The sequence below is a fragment of the Melospiza melodia genome, chromosome 6, assembly GCF_035770615.1.
Source record: "Melospiza melodia melodia isolate bMelMel2 chromosome 6, bMelMel2.pri, whole genome shotgun sequence".
In the NCBI taxonomy this organism is placed as follows: domain Eukaryota; kingdom Metazoa; phylum Chordata; class Aves; order Passeriformes; family Passerellidae; genus Melospiza; species Melospiza melodia.
Window position 1 is genome coordinate 17,912,926 of NC_086199.1, and position 15,596 is coordinate 17,928,521.

General features: G+C 35.0%; 1 protein-coding gene across 5 annotated transcripts in view; it reads left to right on the plus strand.

Annotated features, from left to right (window-relative positions):
- The window catches only part of EML5 (EMAP like 5), a 97,716-nt gene that overhangs the window by 50,691 nt on the left and 31,429 nt on the right, over positions 1–15,596 (plus strand). For all 5 annotated transcript variants that reach the window (XR_010028280.1, XM_063160145.1, XM_063160146.1 and 2 more), the window contains exons 16-27: positions 522–615; positions 2,448–2,548; positions 2,743–2,945; positions 4,047–4,158; positions 5,087–5,214; positions 6,860–7,001; positions 8,738–8,890; positions 9,704–9,835; positions 11,109–11,197; positions 11,918–12,094; positions 12,949–13,150; positions 14,827–14,953. Coding sequence is in view for 4 of the 5 variants with exons in the window: in XM_063160145.1 (XP_063016215.1) it covers positions 522–615; positions 2,448–2,548; positions 2,743–2,945; positions 4,047–4,158; positions 5,087–5,214; positions 6,860–7,001; positions 8,738–8,890; positions 9,704–9,835; positions 11,109–11,197; positions 11,918–12,094; positions 12,949–13,150; positions 14,827–14,953 (1,660 nt within the window). In the remaining variant the exon portion in view is untranslated. The remainder of the gene's footprint in view (positions 1–521; positions 616–2,447; positions 2,549–2,742; positions 2,946–4,046; positions 4,159–5,086; positions 5,215–6,859; positions 7,002–8,737; positions 8,891–9,703; positions 9,836–11,108; positions 11,198–11,917; positions 12,095–12,948; positions 13,151–14,826; positions 14,954–15,596) is intronic.

A 15,596-nucleotide genomic window follows, 5' to 3' on the forward strand; every position in this document is an offset into this window, starting at 1 on the left:
ATATAGCAATTCCAAAAATGGATGCATGTCAGAAAGTTATTGATCTAGAGTGAGCACAAACAGCTTGTTTATTGAAAGTTTATGTGGAATATGTGTCAAACTTTTCCAAGACTTCACAGTACTACTAAGTTTAAGGGCATTTCACAAATTTCATGATATGGCTTCAGTGCTTTCCTGTTCAGAAATGAACAGAGATTTTCAGAGTGAACATGAAATTTTCACAAGAACAACCTGTAGTGAACGTTTTTGTGCAACAATGTCAACAGCTAACTGAACAAGGGATTTAATATGAACACAGAGCTTCTAAATTCAAATTTGAGACAGGATAATTTAAAGTGCTACACTTCATCCGAGTTTAAAAGCAAATGGATGAAAAAGCATACCTCTAAAAACTTCATATGCTTATTTACTTGTTTGTACATTCTTAAAACATTTGTGAAGTTATAATATTTTTAGATGGTTTCTTATTATTGCAACATAGTTATCTATCTACTCTCTTAATAATAAATGTATTATTCTAGCGGATGGGAAACGATTGGCTTCTGTTGGAATAGATGATAATCACACTATTGTACTCTGGGATTGGAAGAAAGGAGAAAAGCTTTCAGCAGTAAGGTAGGAATTTAACTATGTTTAAAAATCTGTACCTAGATTTACTATCAAATGTCGGTAAGAAAAATATAGTCACTTAAAAATATGAGTTCTCTAATAAATTAGCATTTCCTGTTACATAAGTGATGCAGACAATAATGTTTATGTCATGTTAAAAACTTTCTGTGGAAGAAGTAAATGAAGGTCTGATAGTCAACTAGAACTATTACAGTGCTCAACTGGTGAGGAAAGATGGCATAGGATACATTGCTGTGTTCTGAAATATTTTCTTTAAAACTCTATGCAATTGTGTTTGCCCTCTTAAAAACTGTGATATGTGGCATGTTCAGATCTTTTTCATCAGAGGTTGCACCTTTCTTGGAGTAGTCATTTGCAGTTGTTTTGCAGAGTTCTTTTTTCTTCAGGGTTCTTTCCATTTTCTTCCTGGGTCCTGACCAGCCTAATCTAACTTAGAATTCAGCTCTGCTTTGAACAGGAAATTGGTCTAAGTAACATCCAAAGGTTAAATATTTCAAAAGTTTCTTTGTTTCTGTGCAGATTATTTAATACATGTTTATTAAATTGTTTTAATCTACAAGATAGAATCCTATTTCTAATTTTGAGTAATGTTATTTAAACCTTTGACTTTTTCTTTTCTCCTAAGGATCTATTGCTTTAGATAAAGCTGTAGTGTGAGTGGGTTTTGTTCCATTCTGTCTGGATTCAGTGCTTATACTCTACACGTTGTTCTAGGTAGATTTTAAAAAGATTTATTACTCTCTGCAGTACATTTTAAAAAGTGTCAGCTTCCCTTTCATCCATTATTGCTCTTTAATTTAATTGACTCCCATTTTATTTTTAAAAACATGTTGAATTTCTTATCCACTAAAGAATGAAAATTCTGAATAGATGATGTAGATAAAGAAGGATATTCCATTCCCAGTTACTTGTCAAAAGCCCAGGCAGCTTGGCTTCTCTGAAGATATTTATCTGCCTTTCACCTAATTTTTTTTTTTCAATTCTCACCCACAAATTGAAGGAATTTATTAGAATTTTTGAGAGCAGCATCTGTACTTTGAAGATGACTGTGAGTTTTGAAAGAAACTTTTTAATGCATTCAGCCACTAGTTCATGTAGTGGTCTGAAAGGACAGAAAATAAAAGATTATTGTCCCTTTTGAACAAGGAGCCAAAATTAGAGATTGGGTGCTCTTCTGCATTTTAAGTAAAGAAAAACAATCTATAAGCATTGCTTTGCATGGATGGCAAACATAGCTGAAAGCTGCTTTTCATACTGTAGGACTGAAGCAAAGCATTAGTTTTATAGAAGCGTAGTAAGAAATCTAGAACACACAAGGTTTTAACATTTTTAGAACTAACTGTAATTTCCATCAAACATGTAATAGCAGCATAATTTTTTTCTAACAAAAACGGAAAAAATCAGCTAAATGGGGAATGACAATGGCAATTTGTTTCCAAGATAAGCAAACTTAAAATAACATTTTTGACTTCGCTCCTTTAAGTATCATGAGCTGTGAAAGATCTAAATGCCATATACCCAAACTTAATGCAAATACATTTTCTTTTGCAAATAAAATGCCCCCTTGTGCCTCTTTGAAGTAACATAATTACTCACCTGCCTTGGAAACTGAAAAGTAATGAAAATAGCACAGGACACAATATGTTGCTTCTTTAGTTTTCTACTTCCTCATTATAAACTATTAGTAATGATTTGAAAGTAAATGTTGGCAAGATAGAGCAGGTATACATAAAAATAAAACAAAAAACTGCTCCCAACCCTATTTAAAAATATTAAGAGTTACACTTATATTTAAATGATTTTGCTTTGCATTTCAGGGGAAGCAAAGATAAGATTTTTGTTGTTAAGATTAATCCTTACATGCCTGATAAATTGATTACAGTTGGAATTAAACACATGAAATTCTGGCGGAGAGCAGGTAAGAACACTTTTCAGAATTAGAGCATATTCTGTTACTGACAGTATAACTGTTCACTATAATATTGTATCTCATTTTTTGGGGGAGCATGGGTGGACTAAAAGAAAAGGACTTGTTGCTGTAGGTATGGTTATGTAGTTCTTGTTCTATAGTTCCAAGCAGATGTCTAATGACTTCTTTTTGGTCTGAACCAGGAGGAGGACTAATTGGGAGAAAGGGCTGCATAGGTGCATTGGGAAGAACTGACACAATGATGTGTGCAGTGTATGGCTGGACAGAGGAGATGGCGTTCTCTGGAACCTCCACGGGGGATGTGTGTATTTGGAGAGATGTGTTTCTCATAAAAACTGTCAAAGCACATGATGGTCCTGTGTTCAGCATGCACGCATTGGAAAAAGTAAATAAACTGCTCATTGCTTTTTTTTATGTCTGGACAAAGAGTCTATGATAAAGCCAAACTTTTCCCACACCCAGGAATCCATGTTCTTATTTTCATTACAGAAAAGCCTTGTGTGGTCCCGATTCAAACTAGTGTTTTATGCATTAGTGCAAAATAGTGTTTATGCAGTTTCTTATTCTTATTGTGTAGCATGTTGTTTCTCAAACCCTTGTGGCCAGTGACATCTTAGTAATTTTCATAAGCTCTTGCTAAAAAATAGCAGGAATTGATTTAAGCATCAGTATGTCCAATGGAATATGTGAGCTTGTGAGAGAGGAAGATTATACTTGTACTATTTTGTAGTGTAACTATTGTGTACCAATAGATAAATTCATTCTGTAAATCATTAAGTACTTTCTCCAGATTCTTGGCTTCTTTTTAGCCCAGGAAAGCCTTTAAGCATGTACTTAAATATGGATGAGTGTTCCAGTTAGATTATTTTTTTCTTTAATGTTATGTGTCTTTAATGTTATGTTGGTGTTTTGCTGTGTTAGACCAAGTCACTCCACCTTCCAATATTTGCATTTCAGAAAAGTAGCATTGGACAGTATGTGTTATTCATACTACAAGAGCTGAGTGCTCCAAAGGAGAGAACTAATGATTTCAGTATTAAGCATACCTGTTAAATACCTGTATATAATTTTTAAAGACAGAATGGCTCAAATGCACATATATTTCAAAATTATAACTGCCAATCAAATTTTTGCAGTACTAAGTTTTGCTTTAAGTAATGAGAAGAAATGCCAAAGGGATATGGAGGCTAAATATCAAGGGAAAATACTATAGTATGTTGGTTCTTATTTTTCTAGAATGGTAGAAGCATACAGGCTAGAACTTCTAAATCCAGCCCGTGTACATGCACTGCACAGAACTGTGGTGCCTTCATCAGGAGGAGAAATCACTCATTCTGTTGCTCCTGTTCCTTTCATCTCTAACATCTGTAGCTCTGTGCATTACAGTGTTGTATATAGTCCATTTTCAGTATTGGCAGAAATCTCTGAAAATTAAGGAAAGATAATAATCAAATATAACCAGTGATCTTTATTTCTTTTCCCCCAGGGATTTGTCACTGGAGGAAAGGATGGGGTGGTGGCTCTCTGGGATGATACCTTTGAACGTTGTCTCAAAACCTATGCCATCAAAAGGGCTGCTCTGGCTCCTGGATCCAAAGGTAACACAGACTTTATCCTATGTTTTGTTCTATTTTTAAAGTACATTCTTTAGAAATCTTTGTGAAATTGCTTTCCACAGTAAGAGGGAATCCACATTTGACATAATGAATACTAAAATAAATTTTTTAAAGCTTTATTGATTTTTAATAAGTAATTTTTCTGTTGAGACTAGAGTTGTGTGTTTAGGGTGTCAGTTTGCACATTTGGTGGGTTCAGGTCATAATATTTAGTTTATTATTAGCCTAAATTAGTTGATCTGGCTGTTTCTTATCATGCAGATGTTTTCCTGCTTTGATTTGTTTTTATTAAAGTGGTAAGCAAAAAGCCTCTTATATTTCTGATCATGACATCTTGTCTGATCTTTTTTGGTTCGGAAAAGGGAAGGAATTCAGAATTGGGGTTAGTTTTGCAAGGTGTTAGTAGCTAATTTTCTGTAAATGCATATGTCTTTTGAAATAATTAAAGAACATTTTCATTCCTATTTTTCCCATTTCTACCACTTATTTTTGATCTTAATGCTAATTTACAGTTCCCTGTATTTTCATTCTGGATAGTTTTTTCTCTTCCATCTCCTTCCCTTAAAATTATGTTTCCTGTGTTCTAAAGTAGATGATTTGATGATTTGCATCTCATTGTCATGGCTTGTTTACAAGAAGCTAGAATTGGAGCTACCAAAATTGGAGGCAAATAGTGTTATAGTTGGTAACTGACATGTACAGAGTCAGGCCTGTTAAACTTCTTGATGTATTGCTGATTCCTCACACTTGAATCCAGACATTGTTTTTTGCAGCAATGTTTTCTACAGTAAGAAAGTAGATTTTTCTACAGTGAGATTTTTCTACAGTGAGATTTTATTGTGCATAAGTGTGAAAAATCCTCTTTAAGGCATAATTGAGAATCCTATCTTCTAACATTTTAATGTTCTAGGTCTCCTCTTAGAAGATAATCCTTCTATACGTGCCATATCGTTAGGACATGGTCATATTCTAGTGGGCACAAAGAATGGTGAAATATTGGAGGTAGATAAGAGTGGACCAATAACTCTGCTGGTTCAGGTATGTGTTAAATAGCACTCAAATATGTCATACCACTAACGTGGTTTATTTCTCAAGTGAAGACTTGTGCAATAAGAAACACTTTAACTACTAGTGAAGTTACTATCACTTTTAGTTAGAGTAGACCATTATGACTCCTTAATGAGCAAGACAGAACATAGAATTCCACTAATAGTTTGTTCAATTGGTTTATCCTTCCAAACAGACTAAGATTATAGATCTTTTTTGAAAAAAATAAGAAAAATGTCTGAAATAGTGGGTCTTCCTCCAAATTCCTTAATAACTTCTCTTGAGTACTAAATAAAAGTTGTCTCCTTGTTGTTTGTTTTGAGATTTTACTTGTAATTATGTAAAAAAAATTGTCATACCAAATAACTGCATTTTTAAAACAGATTTTTATATTGCATCAACATATTTTTATCTTTCTTAGTTAAGTAAAAATCTCTGGACTCTCTCCTTTCTGAGTGGCCAGTGCAATACATAAAGAACTGTATTTTTTTAAAGAAAATGTTAGAACCTAATATAAAGAAAAAAACTTGTTCACAGAATAGTTTGGGTTGGAAGGGACCTTTAAAGATCATCTTGTCCAAGCCCCCTGCAGTAAGCAAGGACATCTTCAAATAGATCAGGTTGTTCAGAGCCCCATCCAATCTGACCTTGGGTGTTTCTGGGGATGGGGCATCTGCAACATCTTTGGGCAAGCACTTCCAGTGTTACTGCCCTCGTCATAAAAAATTTCTTTCTTCTATCTAGTCTGAATCTACCCTCTTCTACTTTAAACCCATTACCCCTTGTCCTGTCACTATAAACCTTACTGAAAAGTGTCCCCATATTTCTCATCAGCCCCCTTTAAGAGGCTGCAACAGGACCTCCCTGAAGCTTTCTCTAGACTGAGTATCCCCTCCTCTCTCAGCCTGACTTCATGGGAGAGGTGCTCCAGCCCTTTCACCCTTTCTGTGGCCCTCTTCTGGAGCCATTCCAACAGGTCCATGTTCTCCTGTGCTGAGGACTCCAGAGACAGACACAGAACTGGAGTCTGACCAGAGTGGGCTAGAAGGACAGAATCATCTCCCTTGAGCTGCTGTTCAGTTTCTTTTGATTCAGCCCAGGATCCAATTTTCTTTCTGGGTTGCAAGTGCACAGTGCCAGCTCATGTCCTGTTTGTTGCCCACCAAAACCTCCAAGTTCTCATCAGGGCTGCTCTCAGTCCATTCTCTGTCCAGTTTGCGTTTGTGCTTGGGGTTGCCCTGACCCACATGCAGGACCTTGCCTTGGCCCTGTTGGGCTCCATGGCAGGAGTCCACGTGCCAGCCTGCCCAGGCCCCTGTGGGTGGGATGCCCTTCCTCCAGCCTGCTGGGTGCTCCACTCAACACAGTGTCGCCTGCAAACCTGCTGAGGGTGCACCCAGTCCCACTGTCCCTGCCACTGGTGTGTGTGAGGATTATTTTGCAGAAGCTTTCTGTAGTACAAATTACTAAAATTTTGCACAAGTAGCAGAGTGAATTTTTTCAGGTGTTCTATGGTTTTATTCAGATATTTATTATCCTCTAAATAATGCATATTCTTTCTCTCTCTTTTTTTTTTTTTTTACTTTCATATTTCAATTTAAAATAAAAAGAAATCTGATTAATTGTGTTTTTTCAGGGTCACATGGAGGGGGAAGTTTGGGGTCTAGCTACTCATCCTCATTTACCTATTTGTGCCACTGTAAGTGATGACAAAACCTTAAGAATATGGGATTTATCTCCTAGCCATTGTATGTTAGCTGTTCGCAAATTGAAAAAGGGTAAGATGCTTAGTATGAAAAAATATTTACTGATGCAATTGACATTTACAAGCATTATGAATGTTTTGAAAGCAGGACTTGAGAACAGAATAAATTCCTTTCTTTGCTCAAATTATCTTATTAATGCTATCTTCACTAGTTATGTAGCCCTTAAGCTAATGAATCTGCACAAAAAATTCTATGTAGTGCTGTTCTGAAGATTATTTGCAATTGCAACTTGTTTAAGTCACTGAATTAACAATAAAATTGAGTCAATTACATAAATGCTATGTTGCTTATAATATTCCAAGGCTTTTTTAAGACTTTGAATCTAGAATTTTTTGGAAGAAATCTTAGAATAAATGTTTGTAATTTTCTTTGTGAATGTTTGAAGGATCTGGAATGTCAAGAAAAGAGAAATCATAAAATTTTCACTTGTTGTTTAGGATATAAAGAAATTCTATTTTGACAGATGGAAAATCAGTGACATCATATAAGGTGATTTTTTCAGGATTAGATGAGAGTGGCCCTGACAAGCTTTTAATTCTATGTATACTTTGTTAGATAAAAGAATACAGTGGGCTTTGTCTGTTTGGCATTCAACACTGCAGTTTGATTCAAACATAATGGGAAGCTTAATTGAAGATTATTTAGATTGACAAAGTAAAGGTAGAAGAGTTACAAGCTCACATAAGCAGGGATTAAACAAGAAAGTTTCTAGTTGGTGAACTCTGCTCGTCTTAAAGCTGATATTTCATAATATGTTTAAGAGTACTTTTCGCAAAAAAAGTCTCTGATGACTATTTGCTGATGATACACAGTTTGAGATATTTTGGCAATCTTAAAAAGTTCCTGTGTACTGTACAGAAAAAGATGTATGCTTCTGCAGACTAATGGAATTGAAATACAACTTGTTAATGATAAAAGGCAGATCAGTGACTAAGAAAAATGTCTGTGTAGATGACTTAAAGAGCAGAAGGCTCAGCATCTTGTTGAATGACAATTACATGTGATAGTGAGGTATTTTCCCCAAGACATAGTGCAATACTCATGTAAATTACAAGACAAAAATCAGAATATTTTTGGTGTGCATTTCTCATCTGTGTTCAGCTGAATGCAATTAAACTAAAAGTTGAAAATGGTGAAAGGAACTACAGGATAATGAATGCAAAGCCTTGTGGTGAAGCCATCTAAGTAAAGGATTGCTGTCTACAGGTTAATCAGAGGAACAAATAGCAGGGGAAAATATGTAAGTTAACAGAAAATTCTGGCACGAGAACAAATCTATATAAGTTGACCATACATAAATTTAAATTGGAAATAAAACTGTTTTTCAAACAACACTGACATTGGAAGGATTCTATGACTTACTGTCTTGTTTGTGATAGCAAATGACTGAATCCTATGAATCCAGTGGGTCTTTTCCAGCTGTGTTCTCCTTATCAGAGCAAATGGTAACAAACAGGCAGCACCAGATACAAGGAAGGAGATCAAGTTAGAAATATACAGACCATAGTGATTAATCTGTACTACTGATGTAGAGCAGATATCAATTAAGATGAAAATTCTAACATTCTGGGCCTGTGTACCTGTTTGTGTGCTGCCACAGCTTGGAAATTATTTTGGCAGCATATGGAAAGCTTCCTTGGAAGTTTTCTAGGATGATATTAGCTTTCCTTTACTAATGGAAAGATAGATCTGAAAGAAGGATAATGCACTGTAAATGTATCTGAATGCAATTTCTTTATTTCTCATAGGAGGCAGATGTTGCTGCTTTTCCCCCGATGGAAAAGCATTAGCTGTTGGTCTCAATGATGGAAGTTTTTTGATAGTTAATGCAGATACCCTGGAGGATTTGGTCTCTTTCCAGCATAGGAAAGATGTTATTTCAGAAATCAGATTTTCTCCTGGTGAGTGATTTCTTTTTGAAATGAAAATTTTAATACCAAAGTTGTTCAAATGAGACTTATCACATGTAAGAGATAAAAGAAGCGAAGATTTGTAGTACTTCTAGATGTAAAAAATAGGTCAGTAAAACTAATTCAAACATTTTAAAAGACCATGGTGTGAAGTCCTGTGTTGCTTATTTAAGGATGAGATTATTGGAATGTTTGCCTACAATGACCTCCTGAACACAACAGCCAGTTTGAAATAGTGAATATACAGCAGCTCCCTAGAATTACTCTTTATGACCTGCGTAAGTTTCGCACATCACTGATGTTACTCTTATCTAATAAGAATACTTGAAACTGATGTGTCAAAAACATCTTGCAGCTTTTTTTTCTTATTTTTCCCCCCTTAGCACTCTCAGTGAGGCTAGGTATTTTTTTCCCATCATTATAGCTCATATTTTAGGAACTCAAAATGCATAGCCTACTTTAGTTCAAATACTCATCGGTTGGAGAAATTTGATGCAAATTACTGATACCAATTCCCCTACAACATTACTTTCTGGTTCCCCAAGCCTTATCATTCTCTGAATACCATAAATGCTTAAAATTTCAGCAAATGGTTTTTATTGTTTGAAAATGTAATGATACCATAGTTTTATGTTTCATTATGTGATATGAAAATCAGTTTGCCAGAGAATATGTATAGATTAGCAAGCTGATATCAAAGAATTTGAAATTGCGTAGGGCTAAATTCCAGAATTTACTTGTGTTTAATACAAAGATCACTAAAATTTTTAAAAACTATTTTGTGCTTGTACTAATGTGTTTTAGGGGCTGGAAAGTACTTAGCTGTGGCATCCTGTGACAACTTTGTAGATATTTACAATGTAATGAGCAGTAAAAGAGTAGGAATCTGCAAGGGAGCTTCCAGCTATATCACACACATGGACTGGGACATAAGAGGTAAGCAGCATTCATTGTAAAAAGAACTGGAAGACTGATTACATTATAGACTAATTAAGAACATGTATAGTATGGATTTGTGGTATCACTGGCAGATTTGATTTTTCAGCTTACAAGTATGCTCTCACAGCATCCAAATAAATATTAAACACATGGTTTTTACTGCCACATACATATTTAGAAATTTTACAATTTGAAGTAAAATGGTTTGTCTCTATTTATTGGTTTGTTTGGATTTTAAAAAAATCCTTCCTGTTTATCATTTGACTTCACAAGGGCAGTTAGTGATAGAACAAGAGAGAAGGGCCTTAAGTTGAAGGAGGGCATGTTTAGATTGGATACAAGGAAGAAATTCTTTACTGTAAGTGTGGTGAGGCGCTGGAAATGGCTGCTCAGAGAGGCTGTGGATGCCCCATCCCTGAAGGTGGCCATGGCCAGGCTGGATGGGACTCTGAGCAACCTGGTCTAGGGACAGGAGGGTGGAACTAGATGGTCTCTAAAGTCCTTTCCAACCCCAAACATTTCTATGATTCCATGTTTCTACTCCTTTAATAAAATACTGTACTATGTGCTTGTAGCTCAGGAGAACATATCCTTGTCACATATAGCAAAAATACTGGATTTCCTCTGTTCCAGGGTATTAATATGTGATTAATTAAAATACTAAATTTAGTCCTGTTTCATTAAAAAGCAAGGCTGTGCAATTGTGCAATCTATTTGTTCATGTTCTTATTCCTCTATATAATAACTTCTGAAAGAGTCTGATTATTTTGAAAGAGTGTTGTAAGTTAGCTTCCTTTGAGGATTCTGAAGAGGACAAAAGCATTGGTGAGAATTTCCCTCAGAAATGAAGTAGTATAAAGGTGTAAAGAAGTCACCTGCTTGGGATCAGCTTGTGGCCAGGCAGCATCTGTGCTTCTCCATCCCAAGGACATCGGCAGCCAGTAATCATAAACAAGCTTTGAATTACACCCAGTGCATTTTGTCTACCATCTGATGGGACAGCCATAATAAGGAGAGAAAAGTGATGCATTAGTACAGTTTTCAAAGAGAGAAGAAAGGGTTGTGAATTTAAGGGGTCAAAAGACTTAGGTTTCTTTAGAAGACCATACTTCCAGATCCATTATTTATGTGTGCAGTTTTTTTCCAATAGAAACAAATAATTTACGTAATGCTGTTTGCAATAAAAAATTTAAACTAACTTTTCTTTCTTCCTTCTGCAAAATGGAATCTCCTATGTTAACATACAATATCTATGTCATATGTTTTATAGGAAAACTTTTGCAAGTCAACACTGGTGCTAAAGAGCAGCTGTTTTTTGAAGCCCCTCGGGGGAAAAAGCAGACTATCCCGAGTTTGGAGGTGAGGAACTGTACTGCCTTCTTAACTTGCTTGCAAAATAAATTATTATGCGGCCACCTATACTACATAAGAGGGAATGATGCATAAAACTGTAATTTTAAACTTTTAAAATAATATAATATGTAGGGGTTTTCACATTTTTCTCTTCTATTAAGAAACAGACATTTGGCTGATTTAGTAATGAACATCTTGCTAACATGACTTCTGTGTGTCTTTTCTGGTACTTCTAAACACCTTTGAAAACCTATTGCAGATTACTAAACCTTGCTATAGAAAACATCATGTTTGTTTTTATAGAACAATGAAATACAGTTTACATAATACATATAGGCAAGAGTAGTATATTGTACTTCTTTTGTTTTCTCAGATACAGAGCATTGTCATAGGGCAGAGAGCAAAAATTTATAATTTCCAAGTTATATTTTCCATGCCATTGAAAGGCAGTGTTGGAAAACATAATTTGTTTTCTTTAGCCTGAAAGGGCAGCTAAGGTAAAAATTTTCAAAATACTTATTTAAGTTTTGGAATTGAAAGTTCATAGAGGTAAAATTACAGGTCTCAGATGAAATTCTGAATGGCAAAAAAATAACTGATTAATATATTAAAATACTGTCTTTTAGATGTGATGTATCTTTCAGTGCAAGGAATTTTTCTTGAAATTGGATATGGAAGAAAAATGCCTAAGAAGTATTCTCTGCCTCAAATGTGTCATTTTTGTAGGTAGAAAAGATTGGCTGGGCATCATGGACAAGTGTTTTGGGCTCTTGCTGTGAAGGGATCTGGCCAATAATTGGTGAAGTCACAGATGTAACTGCTTCATGCCTCACTAGTGACAGTAAAGTATTAGCCACAGGAGATGATTTTGGATTTGTGAAACTGTTTCGATACCCTGCTAAAGTAAGTAATTTTCAGCTGTTTATGGAAAGTATTTATTAATAAATCTGCCTTTTTAAAACTGTGAAAATTCATCACTCAGAAGAAAATAATGCTTTAATATTTTTCTCATTTTGATCAAAGAAAGCATTTAGTATTGCTTTGCAGTTTGCAGTGTGTGAAACTTCCAGTGAGTAAGAATGATCATTCCAGGTCAGAATGCAGAGCCATCTCATGCAGTGTCCTGCTGCTGACTGTGACAAATGAATAGGAACAACTTTAAGAATGAGAATGCTTTGGAAGACAATGAACATGTATTTTTCACCTACATTGCATTTTTGATTTTAAGGACCTTAATTATTTCCAATATTAGTATTTTTTTTTCTAAGACGAAGACCTTTAATAGTATTTAATCACACATCATAGAAAAGCCATTCCAAAAGTACATTGTGTTTTTACTTCTCTTCAAGTACCTCCTACTTTCCTGTATATTTGGTGGAAAATGTGTCTTCAATTTTGAAATGTTGCTATGCTAAGGATAGTAACAGTGCACAAGTACTGACTCAAAATATTCTATGTGAATTTTATTCCAACTCAGATTATTGTCTGTCTTAGAAAAAGTGATATCAGTGTTTATTGCTGGAATATGTTTATAGACTAACTCTTTCATGCTTGATATGAAGATAAAGTCAACATTTCATGAAGCTGCTATAGGAGGGGCACTTGGCAAATCATGTGTTAAAATCATGTGAACTACAAAACAGCTGAAGCAGGAACTGTGAAGAAGTTAAGATGATGTCATTGTGCAGGCAACTTATTTCAGTTTTGCCTAGCAGACTGGGTATATTTGCTCTTTGCCTTCTTTTTCCCCTTTTCAGGGAAAGTTTGGAAAATTTAAGCGGTATGTTGCTCACAGCACCCATGTGACAAACGTGCGCTGGACCTACGACGACAGTTTGCTGGTCACTGTGGGGGGAGCTGACACCTCCCTGATGCTGTGGACTTATGAGATGGAAGGACATCGAGACAGCAGGCAGTGTGACAGTGAGGAGTCTGATCTGGATTCTGAAGAAGATGGAGGTCAGTAATAATTTATACAACTAGCTGGATTGTGCTATTTCAAGAAGACTTTATTAATGGAAAACTGAAAATTTAGAAATAATTTATGGATTGCTTCTATCTTAAGTGGCAAATACTCCTCAAAAATGTTAAATAAAATTTGGTTTTGGGGAAAGGACTGATAAACTGCTGTGAAGAAAATGATAATGAAGTGTTTGAGTTACTGCTTTGAATCACAGTACATAAATAAACTCTTGATATCTTCTAAATTAAGAATATTAAGCATCAATTATACATAGCTACCCAAAATCTATGTTTAAAATAGAATCATCACAGTTGGAATTTGGTCACCAATTCTTAAGAAATGATATTGAAATCTGTATAATGTGAGACCATAGTTATCTTGATGTTGTAGAATCTGCTTCCATAACATGGAGACATAGGACACTGAAGTAGACTGATGTTTATGTACCTATTTCAAGGTCACAATATCAGTAGTTATAAAGTGTTAATTCTGTTTTGTAGCATTAACTTCTGCTGGTTTTTCCATACTTACGTTTTCTTTTTCATGTTACAATTCCAAGAATTTATGGCCTCCAGACTTTTCTCCCAAGTGTGCTTTTCCTCCTCGTCAATTCCTCAGTGTTCAAGAATTTTTAAACTATCACTGCTACTCATTAAATAGTTCTGTGTAATAAATTAACTTCACCTGTCACTAAAACGAGATAAATGACCAAAGAAATACATTAAATATTAAAGACATATTAAACATTCATTGGAAAAGAATTTTTAATCACTGTATTTCTTCTCAAAAGTACTGAAGAATACACAGAGTAATTTAATTGCCTATAGGAGGACTTGTCAGCTTTTAACTTTCTTAGTCAAAAATTGCCATCTTCAGACTTTCTGTTCAGTCTCTGCTTGAGACCTGTTAGAACATCTTAGCCCTATGATCTCCCCAAGCCTCTGCTGCTTTACACAGAACCCTCTTAAGCTGTGGGTTCAAAAGTACTCTAAAAGAGAGTGAGGTGTGTGAAGATTTACGAGAAAAGACATTGACATCTTTATCCACAAAAGTTTCTCTAGGTCAATTCCTATTAATTCAGATAGAGTTAAGAAGTATTCACCATCACATTGTTGGCATTGGTAGTTTTGATCTTTGAAAAAACAAAATAATGGAGAGTAATTAACAGCCCTGTCACAACTTAACTTTTCCAACATGTTTATTTTGCTATAGTAAACATCATCCTGATGTGGCTTGCTGGCCCTTAGCATTGTGTAGGAACCTTGTGCAGACCTATAGATTCCATGGCAATGGATGGATCCTGAAACTGAGAACAACCAGGCCCTGAATCTTACAGGTCTTAAGAGCAGGTGTCAGGTACTGAGGTTCTTTGTCAGTGACTGTAGTTAAGGCCAACCAAGCAGAAATGGGGTAGCTTTTCAAGTCCCTTGACTCATTAATAATTTTTTTTCCACAAAGATATTGTAGGGAATTCTTTTTCTTTGAATGCCTTTTATTAACAATGTTCATGATTCTCAGCTACTTTCTTTCTGTTGTGTATTTATGTTATTAATAATCGATGCTATAATTGTTTTTGTAATCTAGTACATTGTTGAAATCTGCACAAATTAAGATTAAGTGGTTGTTATTGTACCTTATTTTGGTTTCATACTCTTCCCTCTGGTTTTGTTAGGTTATGACAGTGATGTGACAAGGGAAAATGAAATTAATTACACCATCAAAGCCTTATCAACAAACATTAGACCAATGTTTGGAATTAAGCCTCATCTGCAACAAAAGGAGCCAACCTTAGATGAAAGGTAATTACTAAATTACAATTCTAGCCAAGAAATCAACGTGAAAATACAATAGTAGAACAAAATTATACTGGAATATATGATTCTCAACTTAAAAGGATATGTATAAAAAGAATCCAAATACTTCTTTGAAGAAAAAAGGAAAAGTGACCCAAAGGACTAGGCTGTACCTATTTTCATACAGGACAAAAGACTAAAAACTATGTATGCATATTTTTACATTTGGGGAATTCCTTGAAATGATTGACTTATTTGCTGGTGTTTAATAATATGGTTTTTTTGAAACTGAAATACTGAATGGTAGTTAGTGATGGCATTATAGGCATGAACCTGTACAATTGTTTTAGTGAAGGACAGCTCTAATGTTTTTGGTTCTGCCAAGAAACTGCTCTGAATTAAAGTCTAATTGCTCCTTGCATTGCTTCAGTTTTCACTTAACTTCTACCTTTCTTTGAAAAGTTCTGTCCACAGTGGTTCTGCAGTTTTTGTTAATGAATTTTGGAAAATGGAGTTGGTTGCTTTAGAGTATTAGTTTTAGATCTTGGTTCACTGTTGTGTGCTTTGGAAGAGAATAGGGTGGGGAGCAGACTACAATAAACCCAGAAAATAAAGTAGATGCAAAATGACAGAGACAATTTATAACCTC